We start from the raw sequence: 13,876 nt of genomic DNA, 5'->3' as shown, positions 1-13,876 counted from the left end.
CACCACCGCCACCACTATCCATCCATCCATCAACATCCATAATCGAATCGAGGTCGCAAATCTTTATTGTTGTTGTTTGGCTGTGTGTATATTACGTGTATATATTACCATTTGAATGGATACGGTGGTTGAATTTCTAGGTCCAAAATGAGGATAATCAAAGAAAAATGAAATGAAAAAAAACTGTAAAATTTTCGGGCTCATTTTCAATTGCAAGCAAAAAAAAAACCAAACTATTTTCGGTGTTTATAAGTAATCAAGTGTTAGTGTCTGGTGTGTGTTTGAGAATGACCAGAAGAAGCCCGAAGAAATGAAGAAAATTTTCAACTAAAAATTTCCTCTTGCTGCTGCTGCTATTAGAGAATCTTAGGGCTCAATAAAAATTTGTTTTGCTTCGTTTTTTTCAATTACAACATTTTCTTCTTTGATCCAATAAAAAGAAAAATTTTACAGCCAATTTTGTTTTACTTGTTTATGGTTTTTAGTAATTTTTGTTTATTTGTTCCGAAAATAGATTCAGGGTAATTATTATTATTACTTGTAATTATTTAATTACAATTAATTTAATTAGAATTTTTTATAATTATAATTCTCTAATTTATAATTCTTGATAAAATCGCAACATAAAAATGTGTGTTTTTGTTAATAATTTCGGGTATTTATAATTGTGAATTACTTGTGTCGGTTATTTTTTTTGATTTTTTCCAAAATTTTCTTCAAAAAAATTTATCATCAATTAATCTATCAATAATCTACCTTATAATCGTCATTGTTTTTGTGGTCAAATATATACACTTATAATACAATATTTAGTGATTAAAAATAATCAAAAAATTAATAGAAAAAAAATTACAAATAATAATAATAATAAATATCGTAAAAATAATCAAATGTTAACGGATAAACCACAACCATATAAACTAAAAATACCAGATGATATTAATCAAAAAAGTCCATTACGTTGGTTATTAATAATTTTATTGATTGTACGTATAATTTATAGTATAAAATTATGTTATGATGAATTTCAAGCATTTGAAAAAGTAAATAAAGGTATTTTTGCCGGTTTAAATGATATTAATGTTGGTTATCAAAAAGAAAAGGTAAGTTATTAAATTTCTTGTAATTTTTTTGTAATTTTTTGTAATTTTTTTGTATTTTTTTGTAATTTTTTGTAATTTTTTTTGTAATTTTCTAGCACTATCTACTACTACTAAGTACAATATTAATTAGTTATTATTTATTTACAAATATATCCGGCCTTATATCAATATTTAATCATTATTGGATAATGTATTTAATATTTATAATATTCAATATAATTTGTATATCAATCGATATTATAATGGCACAACATTTACATCAAAAACGTTTTTATATTATGATGGCTACAAGTATCGTAGTTCTGTTATTATCATTAATATTTTTAAAACAAATCTATCCAGATTGGTCATATGGTATTGAATTATGGCCAAATTTACCATCAACTAAAGCAGCTTATCTGCGTTTTATAATGATTGTTTTAAATATCGTTCGTTCAATCGTTATAGTATTTCTAATGAACAATGCATATAATTCATTTGATAAACAAAGTACTGGTATATTAAAAAATTTGGATGCCGATTTACAAACAGATAAAATAATGATTTTTCTATTCAATACATTGAATATTGCATTATATACATTTGTAAATATTTATGGTATAATGGCTATTGTTTATAATCGTTTACCAATGTTAATTACATGCATTGTTTTTAATATAATTTGTTTAGTACTGGATTGGGTAATACATATGAAAGTTAAAAAATTTAATCGTATCATGTGGATAGCCATCCTGTTGTCATTTATATCAATTTTATTTTATATTTCATTCATTCTAATGACAAATGATTTAAAAATTAATTTAAATAATACTAATACTAATAGTAATAGTAATAGTAGTAATAATAATAATAATATTAAAAGTAGTAATAATGGTTCAAATGATAATAATAATAATAATAATAAAAGTCAAGTTTGATTAATTATAATTACAACCGGAATCAAGAAAAATTACAACCGGAACTTACTACTATCAATCAATCAATCATCGACGATAACAACGACAACAACGACGAAAAATAACCCTTTAACATCTTTCATCTTTTTTATATGAATGCTTTTTTTTTGATTAACAAATTTTTAATTAATGTTTCTTTTGTGTTAATTTTTTCTTGTTTTTTTTAATTTGCATAATCGATCGCTAGACGTGAATAGCAAAAAAAAATCGCAATCAAAAAAATGTATCAGACAAATATGGCTGCCGCTCAGCCACAGCAGCCGCAACAACAACAATTTCAACAACAACAACCAATGATTATTATGCAACCAACAATTGCTGTACCACCAACAGCCACATATCAACAACAGCGACCATTATTACAACAACAACAACAACCGGCAAATTTATCAAATTCATTAATGTCATTTTGTTGTGGTGGTTGTCGAAAGGTAAATTTTAAAATTTTCACAAAAAAAAACTGCCTTACCTGACGCATATTTAACACCTGTTATTTTTTCCAAAAAAAAAAAAAAAATACAGAATGGTTTCGCAAACAATCCGCAAACACAGTTATTAAATCCATCAGTTAGTAATAATTATCTTTATCAACAACATTTTCAACATTTACAACAGCCAAAACAACAGCGTTTACAACAACAACAGCAACAGGCTTCCGCAACGATACCCACATCATCATTTATACCGGGATGTGGTGGTCAACAACGTTATGTAGGTGGTACTACTACTAATTATCTAATGCCGCAATCGCAACAACAACAACAATCGCAATCGCAACAAGCAAATATTATGTCACCATCACGTAATATAGGTGCCTATGGAACAATAACATCATCATCACAGCAACCGCATCACCAATCGCAATCGCAATATGGAAAACAATTATTATCCACATCATCACCATTAAATGGGCCTTATCATCAACAGCAACACGGTGGTGGCGGTAGAATCGTATCCGATATGATGATCATAACACAACCAGAACAATTTCGTTCACGTATATCCGGGTTAACATCAGATGTTTTCAGACAAATTGAACAAGTTGAACAACAATTTGATCCAAATTCATTAGCAAATATACAATATTCTGAATTAGAAAATCGTGGTGAAATGATTATACGTATAATATCACCAACACAATTATTATCACAATGGTTAGATGATAGTATTCGACGTTTTGGTGATTGTTATGGACAATTACCATCATGGATACAATTTGTTGAAATTATTAAACGTCCAGGACAAACATTAGGCCTGTATATTCGTGAAGGTGATGGCCTTTATACAATGGATGGTGTTTATATATCACGTATTGCCCTTGAATCCAGTGTTTATCAATCTGGTTGTCTACGTGTTGGTGATGAAATTTTAGCTATAAATTTTGTTGATGTTTCACGTATGTCATTGGATGATGTTGTTCTGATAATGTCCATACCAAGAAGATTAATATTAACCATTCGGTCAAGACCATTGAATGCTGAACATATGCTTACGAATCGCAATATCTATGGTACGGGAATGTCTGATTCTTGTTATTATGATACGGTAGCTGGTGATATTTATAGTCGTGTTGATGATTTACGTTTACAACAACAACAGAATAATAATAAACCGGTTGTTGTTGTTAAACAAAAACAACAACAATTTACTGAAACAACAACAGCCGCTGATTTGTTGTTGGATGAAGATGATGAAGAAGAAGTTTATCAAGCAGCAACAGCCGCTGCTGAAGCTGGTCTTTTGGATGATCCAAGTACAGCAGCCGCTGCTGCTGTTGCTGGTTTACAAGATCCAACACCAGCAAAAGCTGCGGCTGCTGTTGCTGCTGTCAATGAAATTATTGTTCGAAGTGGTAGTTCATTAGAATTATATGGTGGTATTGGTGGTTCAAGACCTGGTTCAAGTTTAATGATGGCTACAGCACGTCAACGTTATCGTAATCATCGTCGTTTATTTACATCCGATAATCTTGCTGATCTTTATCAATCTGAAATGGAAAGAGCTGAAATTAATAATAATAATCTTTATATGCCAGGCACAAGACGTGGTACATTACCATCTGGTTCGCTTATAACTGCAACCAGCGCCACCACTGCAGCTATGATCAATCAAAAACCATTACGAACACCATTATCATCATTATATCATGGTCGATTAGCACATCATCATCAACAAGGATCATCAAGATCAAGATCAGCAACTGGTCGTTTAATGCGTACATCAAGCGAACAAATGATTTATGGTGGTGGTTATGGTCTTGGTCTACATCAACAACAAGATCCAGTCGATCAAATTGATCATTTTCTACAACGTTATCAATCGGCAAAACAATCAATGCGTCATCGACCACCATCATCATCTCGTATACGACATCATAGTTTTGATCAATCAGCAATGCTACGTAATTCATATTCAACACAATCATTACTGGGTAATTCGAATTATTTGACCGGTAGTGTCGGAATAGGTGGCAGCACTAGTACCGGTATTTCACAACAACATGGAATGGCAATACCATTACCAGGTATGGCTGAAGCTGTTGCAATTGCCCGTAGACGTTATCTTCGTGGTGAAACTACTAACGCTGGTGATGGTTCGGGTAATATATTTGATACGGGAAATTATTCCGATACTGAACAACAAAAATATCGTGCCCGTGTTGATCATCAACAACATTCGAATAACCGTAGTAATTCATTACCAAGAGCACCTGGTAGTGGCCTTAGTGGTAGTCGTCATTCTTCATCACATCATCATCATCATCATCGTGCCAGTAGTAGTTTATCAAATCGCCTGCAACAATTAGAACAATTATATTCATCATCGACGACAAAGAATCCACGATTATCATCATCAATTCGACCACATTCAGCAATGGCTGATAATTACAGTAATAAAGATATTATTGATGATGATTATTCAACATCAGCAGAGTTGTTAGCGCAAATGCGTCGTAATGTTCATGATCAGCGAAATCAATATTCTGGACAACAACAAAGATTATCATCAACAACACGTTTAGATTCACTGCGTGCTAGTTTAGCTGAATCATCATCATCATCAACTGAAGATATTTTGGGTAAAAATAATCGTAGTTTGACATCATCATCAAGAACTGCTGCTGCTGCTGGTGGGGCTGGTGGTGGTGCTTCATCAACATCAGCCATATATGAAACAATACGTAAAAGTAAAATGGCACAAGACCTGCAACAACCACAATCCGGACGTTTAGCAATTTCAGGTCAAATAATGATGATGAATACGGATGATATGAAAACACGTTATTCGAATTTACAAATGACGAAAAATTCTACTGATTCTTCTGGATTTCATCATCAAAATCGGCCACCATATGTGGATGATGTGTTGATGGATCAAGGCAGTGTTCATCAGCGACAACCGCAAACATCAGCGGCAGGAGCGGCGACAACAACATCATTAATAGGACAAATATCAACACGTCCATCACGTATATTAATGATTGATCCAAGCGGTTTTCAACAATATGGTCCGGATTTACATCGACAACAACAAGCGACAATGTCAACGGGTAGTTCGAGCGGAAAATTAAACGATGGTCAAATTGCCGGTTATAGTGGATTATTGGTCATTCATTTGCTGGGTGTACGTGGTCTACAATTTGATCATTTAATTCCGGCAAAAAATATTGTATCATCAACAGCGACAGCGGCGACAACCAAACGAGTATTATATTCAGTTGTTGAATGTGATCGAATATATAAAGCTCGAACAGTTGCTGTACAATCACATGAAAATAATAATACAAATTTTGATTGGGATGAAGTATTCGATATTGATCTATTTGATACAAAAGAAGTTTCATTTTTATTCTATACATGGGATCAATCATTACCTGATTTAAATATGCGTCATAAACAATGTTCCAAAGGAACGATACATTTACCATCGATTCCTGGATTGATTACACAACATGTTCATGCATTTGAATTACGGTTATATGATACACCTGGTGCAATGTTTTATATTAAGCTGGAATATCATGATTTAACGCAAACATTTAAAAGATCAAAACGTAGTGGTGGTGGTGTTGGTGGTAATTTACGCACAACAAATCGATCATCAATCGGTGGTAATATTGGTGGCAATGAGCAACCATTATTCGGTGTTGATCTAGAAACAATTATACAACGTGAACAATCCGGTTATTCAATACCGATAATAATAAAACGTTGTTGTGATGAAATAGAAAAACGTGGTTTATATATGTTAGGTATTTATCGTCTTTGTGGTTCATCATTAGTTAAACGTACATTACGTGAATCATTTGAAAAAAATTCATGGTTAGCTGATATTAGTTTGGAAAATGTTCCCGATATTAATGTTATAACAAGTAAGTTTGTTGAAAAGAAATGTTTACGGAAATTTTTTTTTCTTTCTTTCTTTCCCAAATGTTTTCCTGTTGTTGTTTTACACAAAAAAAAAAAAAAAAAAAAACATTCGATCACATTTTCCGTATTTTTTTCGTTGTTTTTTCCCGTTTTTGAGTTTGGTTGCGAACTTTGTTTTTTTTTTTGTTGAAAACTTTTGCGTTTTGGTTAACCCACTTTTTTTCCACCGTTTGTTTTTATCATTTTATTTTTAAATCATCCTTTGCGTTTCATCATCAATGCGTTTTTTTTTCGTTCGTTCATTCTTTTATACCTGATTGATTGAATTAACTGATTTTACTTTTTCATTTTATCGCAAATCTTTTTTTTGGGTTTGAATTTTGTTTGTTTCGGGGTTAATTTTATCAATTCATTTTTTTTAATTGAAAATAATCATTATCGTTTCGATCAAATAATCGATTTTAATCGATATTAATCGATTGTTTGTTTTTTTTCTGGTACAAATAATCCATTAATGGTCGAATTGACCACAAATAATCGTGTCATATTTTGTTGTTTGTGTGTTTGATGTCTGTGTGATGAGTAAATTTTGACAAAATCCATCATCATCGTTCGTCATCATCAATAATCGAGCTTTTTCCATCATCATAATCATCGTCATCAATGATAAATGGTCATATCTGATGATCACCATGAATATCGAACGTATTGATTGATTGAAACATACATTTTTCTTCAAAAGAAGACGACATTTTTCATTTGTAAGTTTCTTTTTGTTACGTTTCTTTTGTGTTCTCATTTTTTTCGTTTTCGTTTCGTTATTTTGTTAGAAAAATCATTTTTTTTTCGTTGAAAATTTCAAAATTTCCCTTGAATCAAACGACAACAGCAAAATGCCTACATCACCGATTAGTGATGTAAAAAAAATCAATATGAACAAACGACGTTCATCAACAACAACAACACTTACATCAATGGATAGTACTATCCTGGATTCTAGTCCATTATCAATGGATTCTGGTTTTGAATCAAATTCATCAACATCATTCATATGTGATTCTATAATGTCACAAAAATCCAATAGCGAATCATTAAAAGATTATCAAACAAAATCATTTAATCTTGATGATAGTTTAAAATTAATTGAACAATCAAAAAATTTAGATGGACCATCATTAGCATTGGTTATAAAAGAAAATCATGAAAATTATATGAAAAATCTGAATCTAATTATTGAAACATTTAATTCAAAATTTGATTTAAATAATAACAAATCGAATGAATCCACTGTTGCTGATGATAATGCGGTTAATGTTAAAGATGGTAATGGTAATGATGATTTGAAGATGAATAATCATCGTCGACGTTCATCAATGACAAATGTAATGATGATGACAAATTCGAATAGTATCGATAATAGCAGCAGCAGCAGTTCAAGCAGCAAATCGACAAATAATCCTAATTTGAATATTGGACGTAGAAATTCAACACAATTACCAATTGGTACTGATCGTTTTTTACAATATAATCATCATCAACGACAACAACAACAATCGCAACAGCAGCCACCAAAACGTCATTTTCGTTTTCCAAATCTTTATTCAAAATCTGCACCAATTTCGGATAATTGTTTTGGTCAAGATCTAGATAATGATGATTATGGTGAATGGCGATTAGGTAATAATAATTCACATTCATTTCATTTAAATCCAAATGCATCAAATTTTTCACCAAATGATAATGATGATTATCAAAAAAATATTGATAATTGTCCATCATCATCATCAACTTCAGGCAAAATTGGTGAAAAATTCATTGGTAAAATGGATAAAGGCGCATTGTTTACATTGAATGAAACATTTTTTGATCGAAAAGAATTGGTTTCAAAAACATTTTTTCATCAAATGTTGGCTGAAACTGCTGAAATCCAAGATGATGATAATGATGATAATTGTCAATATTCAAATCCAGCATTTCCATATATAATTATATCGGGTACAGAAATGGAAAATATACAACATTCAACAATCAATGATACGAATCAAACAGGTTTGGATTCAACAAAATCATCATCATCATCATTTAGTGATATTGTTGCTAAATCATTACCATCATCATTTAATAATGATATTAAACAACAACAACAACAAAAGCAACGATCATTGACAACTAATATAACTGGTGGTAAGTTTCTTATTTGTTTGTTTGGTTGGTTTGGTTTAATTTTTCATTATTCTTTCTGTTGTAGATTTTTCTTTTCATAATGTATTGGGCAAAGGTTCGATCAATAAAATTATTGATAATAATGATGATAAATTGAAACAACAACAACAACAACAATCATCATCATCATCATCGGATACTGTAAATCGATCAATTTTTGGTAACATTCATGGTCTTAATAATTTGATTAATCAACCGGCTGTTGTTGTAAATGGACATTCAAATTTAATTGTTCCTTATTCATCAACAACAACAACTTCTTCTTCATCATTATCATCATCGATTACATCGAGTTCAAATTTGTTAACACAACAACAACAACGAACTAATAATCTTAATGCAATTGCATATGCAAATGATGAATTAGAAATTCGTGCACGAAAACATCGTGAAGAAGCTAGTCGTGTTGATCAATGTCAATCAATATTTTCTATTAACCGATTTGAATTTAAACCACAAACATTGGTAAAATATTCGGTAAAAGTATTTCTTGGTGGTGTACCATGGGATATGACTAATGAAGATATGTTGGAAGCATTTCGTCATTATGGTGTTTTAGCCGTACAAAGACCGGGTAAAGAAGTACGACCAAGTCGTTCAAGTCGTGATCTAAGTAAAGCTGGTTATTTATATCTTATATTTGATGATTCAAGATCAGTTGAACGTTTAATTGCTCAATGCAATATTGCATTCGATAGTGAAGGACCGAAATATATTTATTCATTACAATCAAAACATTCAAGAAAACTTAAAAATGTTCAAATAATACCATGGGATAAAAAAGATTCTTCACATTATCGTACTGGATTTCATTATCATGGAGATACATTGGCTGATAACAATAATAATGAAAACCTTCATTCATCAATGATTGATGAAAGTCGTATGGTATTTTTAGGTGCATTACATGGAATGTTAAATTCAAGATCAATATTCGAAGCTTTACAACGAATATTTGGTCCAGTTGATTATGTTATACTTGAAACTGATCGTTTTGATTATCCAATGGGTTTTGGTCGAGCACAATTTTCAACAACATCTGCTTATCAACGTGCTATTAATGCACGTTTTGTTAAAGTATTGTCATTACGTTTTAAGAAAACGGTATGTATTGTTTATGTGTTTCTCATTGACTAATTCATTATCTTATTTTTCTTTTAAAAAGATTCAAATCGATCCATATCTTGAAGATCAAAAATGTTCACAATGTTATTATGAAGATGGACCGGTTTATTGTTTTGAATGTCGTGATTATTTTTGTCGTGTTTGTTTTACAATGAAACATAGTGAACCGGGTAAAGAATTACATAAAATATTAATGAAAAAAGTTTCATCAACAATTTCTACCGCAAATAATTCGGTTATGGCTTCTACTTCTACTGCTTCTTCTTCTTCTTCGATGAATACTAATCCTACTAATCCTGCTATAGCTGCAATTGCTTCAAATATCAATACCGGTATTACATCATCATCATCATTATCATCAACAACAACAAAACTTTATTGAAAATTTCCTTTTTTCTATTCTCTTTGGGCCTATTTTTAATTCAGAAAAAAAACAACTTCAGAGTGTTTTGTGTGTGTGTGTTTTTTTTACAAAGAAACGAACGAAAGGGGTGGATGTTTATGTGTGTGTGAAGATTTAACGATTATATAATCTATACTATTATGGTTTATAATTTTTTTCTTTCTCTCTTTCTATTTTATCGTTTAGTTTTGTTTTTTTTTTTGGTTTATTTCATTTTGTTTTTCTTTAGAAATTATCATCATTTTCTCTTTTTGTTTGGTTCTTTGGTTCTTTGAATTCATTTTGTCTTTTTTTTTCCGTTTTGTTTTTGTTTTATTACTTAACCCTTTACACACCACACACACACAACAACAGCAACAATAATGATGAATTTTGATCCAAAAAAAAAAATAATAATAATAAATTTTAATTTAACCCTTTTTTGCCCCCTATAATTATGATCGATTTTCATATTTTAAATGTTTTGTGTTTGTATATTAGGTTTGCTCAAAGATTATCTACGCGAACTACCTGAACCATTATTCAATAAAGCAATGTTTGATATGATGGATGATGGTTTAAGTGTTTGTGTACCGGATGATCCAACCGGTAATGCAAAATTAATGTTTTCAATATTGGAATGTCTTCCTAAATCACATCGGGTAAGTTTTTTTGGTTGGTTGTTGTCGTAGTTGTAGTTGTTGCATGATCAAATTGTGAAAGAAAAACCCCCGTGAAACTAATTGAGTGTTAAATTAACAGAATACGGTATTATACCTGATGGATCATATAAAATTAATACATATAAATTCGGATCGTAATAAAATGACATCACAAGCATTAGCAATTTGTTTTGGACCATTATTTTCTTGTCATGATCAATCGGATTCGGTTTATAAACCAATACAGGTGTTTAAATTTCTGTTGGATATTTGGCCACGACGTAAAGGTTAGTTTGTTAATTGATTAAGTTTGTGTGTGTGTGCGATCAATTATCATTGATATTCAGGTGCAATGAATATGCTTAAAAAATCGGACGATTTTAACCCTCAGTCATCATTGATGGATGGTGGTACTGCATCTTTATCAACAACAACGACCATTGCTTCCAATATTCGATCACCATCATATCGATCGCCAATGATTGCGGATAGTTTTACCACCACCACTTCTTCTTCTGTTGATCATCCTCATCACCATCATCAGCAACAACATCTTTATGATTCACCATCAGATCCATCATCATCATCATATCGTTTTCAATCGAATATTTTACAAATGGATGGTTCACCAACTAAATTATCAACTGCGTTAACAACCGCAACGACGACAACGACAACCAGCATTAGCGGTACAGGCCGATTATTACCATCAACACAGAATGCAACCCGTACAATATCCGCATATTCATCGGCAACAAATTCCATATCCAAATATAAGGTTCCTGCCGGTTCAACTGGACCTTTAATGTTGAATTCATCAAATGCTGGGGTTACCGCAACAACCACTACCGCAATTACAACCACCACCACATCATCAAGTCGAATCAGTTCGATTGATTCGATTTTATCATCATCATCACCATATCGATCCCGTTATGGTACGTCATCAATGAATGCGACAAGCTCATTAGATTCGAATAATGATATTCGAACATCAACATCGACGACATCTTATCGATTTTCAACTTCTTCGGATTATTATTCCAAAGATTCATCTTTGATCGGTGGTGGTGGTACTACTAGTGGTGGATTATCTTCTTCACGTTCACCATATTTATCATCATCATCATCATCATCATTACAAAAAAATCAATATACCGATAGTGAAGTTATTGATCAAACATATAAAAAATATCTTAATAATCCATCAACAACGACAACAACAATATCGTCATCATCGATTAGCGATATAATGATTACATCATCGACAACAACCGCAACCAATGAAGGATTATATTCTACTGTAAACAAACCATCATTGATGAGCACAACAAAACGATCATTATTGTTCGAAGATTCGAATCGAATATTGAATAAAACGAATGATCCATTACAAGATGATGATGATGATGGTGGTGGTGGATCATTATCATCAATCAAAAATTTACGTTCATCATCATCATATCTAAATGATAATAATGATTTACCATCATCAACAACATTATCATCATCATATCATCATAATCATAATTCGCCTACAAAACCACTTATAACTGGTAGTGGACCATCATCAACACAGCTTTATCCATCAAGATTAAATAATATTATCAGTAGCAGTAGTAATAGCGGTAGTAACACAATGATAACTAGCTCATATACCACTGGATATTCATCATTATCATCATCATTATTGGGCCGTAATATTGATGATAATTCTGCTTCCAATCCATTAACAACAACAACAACACGTAAGTTTGCCTCATCATCATCGATGACCAATCATCATTTGGATCGAGATTTATTAACAGGAAATGATTATAATACATCGTCGTCACGGAAGATTGGCGGTGGTGGTACAACAAGCTCAACAATCTATTCAACGATCAATGATGATGATTCATCGACAACAACAACTATGAACAAAATTCAATCCATAATCGATCATTCGGGTGATGATTCTATGGTTGGAACAACATCTACGACATCATATTTCCAACAATATCAAACACCATTAATTAGTTCAAGACATTATTCATCAACAACAACAACAACAAATGATTATCCTCATCATCGTCATCATCAACAAAAACATTTGGATGATGATAATGTTCTTTAAACATCGAAAAGAGTGGTAAATTGAAAACCTAAATAGTTTATCCATCATCGATCATCAATCATCCACAGCATTATCATCATTATTATTATTATCATCTATATGGGTAGTTTTTTGGTTGACTTTGAATTATATATTGTTTAAAATTATCATTACTTGTTTTAGCCATCATAAACACACAAACAACATTCCTTTGATAATAACCCAATCAAACACACATCATTTCTTTTGTTTTTCTTCTTCTGAAATTGTTAATCATCAGTAAAAGTTAAGAGAGCTACAGGTAAATAAATTACAATAATTAAATTATCAATATTGACCTTAATTTATTAATTGATAAATGTTACAATTTACAAAACACGAAAAAAACCATATAAAAAACTTTTGTCGAATTTATAATTTAGAAACATTTTCTTATCAGAAACATTTTTTTTCTTTCCAGAAACATTTTTCTTTGATTATCACCACCATCAATTTTTTTCTCTTCAAAAATTCAGAATTTGACCGAAAATAATAATAAAAATTGTTTGTTGTTTTTTTGATTGTTCGTTTCTCTTTAATTACTTTTCTTTGTTTTGGATCGAGATTTTTCCAATTTTTTTGTTTTATTTTTCGTTTTTTTGGATGATGATGATGATCGTTGTAATAATTTGGTTTCGGATGATGATGGTGATGAATTACGATTTGATTTTAAATCACTTTTAATACGTTTTCTTCTTAATGAATCACTATCACTATAATCATAATAACCTTCATCTTGTAATTGTATTTGAATATAAATTATTATTATTATAAAATAAATTATAAATATCCAACTGAATATTATAAAAATCATATTGAAAATTTTCGAATGATCTTTGATTTTATAACAAATATCTTTAATTTGTTTATTTTTCATTCGTGAAAATACTTCTGCACATGTTTCTTCATATAAACAATCGG

At 30.9% G+C, this 13,876-nt stretch overlaps 2 protein-coding genes across 5 annotated transcripts; both read left to right on the top strand.

The window, feature by feature from the left end:
* The first annotated feature begins 831 nt into the window (after positions 1-831).
* RhoGAP100F (Rho GTPase activating protein at 100F) lies at positions 832-13,476 on the top strand. Of its 2 annotated transcripts, XM_075821622.1 has the most exons (7): positions 832-986; positions 2,247-2,490; positions 2,582-6,431; positions 10,661-10,821; positions 10,922-11,108; positions 11,169-12,569; positions 12,630-13,476. In XM_075821622.1, the coding sequence occupies exons 2-7, from the start codon at positions 2,281-2,283 to the stop codon at positions 12,935-12,937; spliced, it is 6,117 nt and encodes a 2,038-aa protein (XP_075677737.1). In that variant the 5' UTR covers positions 832-986; positions 2,247-2,280; the 3' UTR covers positions 12,938-13,476. The 2 variants fall into 2 exon arrangements, with proteins under 2 accessions (XP_075677737.1, XP_027193762.2); XM_027337961.2 differs by having other exon boundaries at positions 11,169-13,476.
* LOC113788505 (uncharacterized) lies at positions 6,565-10,614 on the top strand. 3 transcript variants are annotated; one of them, XM_027337963.2, is made up of 4 exons: positions 6,565-7,190; positions 7,260-8,613; positions 8,678-9,756; positions 9,818-10,614. In XM_027337963.2, exons 2-4 carry the CDS (start codon positions 7,323-7,325, stop codon positions 10,157-10,159), a joined length of 2,712 nt encoding a protein of 903 aa, XP_027193764.2. In that variant the 5' UTR covers positions 6,565-7,190; positions 7,260-7,322; the 3' UTR covers positions 10,160-10,614. The 3 variants fall into 3 exon arrangements, with proteins under 3 accessions (XP_027193764.2, XP_027193765.2, XP_075677741.1); XM_027337964.2 differs by lacking the exon at positions 6,565-7,190 and having other exon boundaries at positions 7,197-8,106; positions 8,224-8,613; XM_075821626.1 differs by lacking the exon at positions 6,565-7,190 and having other exon boundaries at positions 7,197-8,613.
* Positions 13,477-13,876: the final 400 nt, after the last annotated feature.

The sequence above is a fragment of the Dermatophagoides pteronyssinus genome, unplaced genomic scaffold (assembly GCF_027571235.1).
Source record: "Dermatophagoides pteronyssinus isolate colony J.1.1.1.1 unplaced genomic scaffold, Derpt_VIB-CSIC_2022.12 sq0011, whole genome shotgun sequence".
In the NCBI taxonomy this organism is placed as follows: Eukaryota; Metazoa; Arthropoda; class Arachnida; order Sarcoptiformes; family Pyroglyphidae; genus Dermatophagoides; species Dermatophagoides pteronyssinus.
The sequence above is the reverse complement of the archived record's forward strand: the minus strand, read 5'-3'. Positions and strand labels throughout refer to the sequence as shown.

Coding starts and splice junctions, on each gene's coding strand:
- RhoGAP100F (XM_027337961.2), top strand. CDS start 2,281: ATGTATCAGACAAATATGGCTGCCGCTCAGCCACAGCAGCCGCAACAA. Junction 2,491..2,581: donor GTTGTGGTGGTTGTCGAAAG/GTAAATTTTAAA, acceptor AAAAAAATACAG/AATGGTTTCGCAAACAATCC. Junction 10,822..10,921: donor GTCTTCCTAAATCACATCGG/GTAAGTTTTTTT, acceptor TTAAATTAACAG/AATACGGTATTATACCTGAT.
- LOC113788505 (XM_027337963.2), top strand. CDS start 7,323: ATGCCTACATCACCGATTAGTGATGTAAAAAAAATCAATATGAACAAA. Junction 8,614..8,677: donor GACAACTAATATAACTGGTG/GTAAGTTTCTTA, acceptor TTTCTGTTGTAG/ATTTTTCTTTTCATAATGTA. Junction 9,757..9,817: donor CATTACGTTTTAAGAAAACG/GTATGTATTGTT, acceptor TCTTTTAAAAAG/ATTCAAATCGATCCATATCT.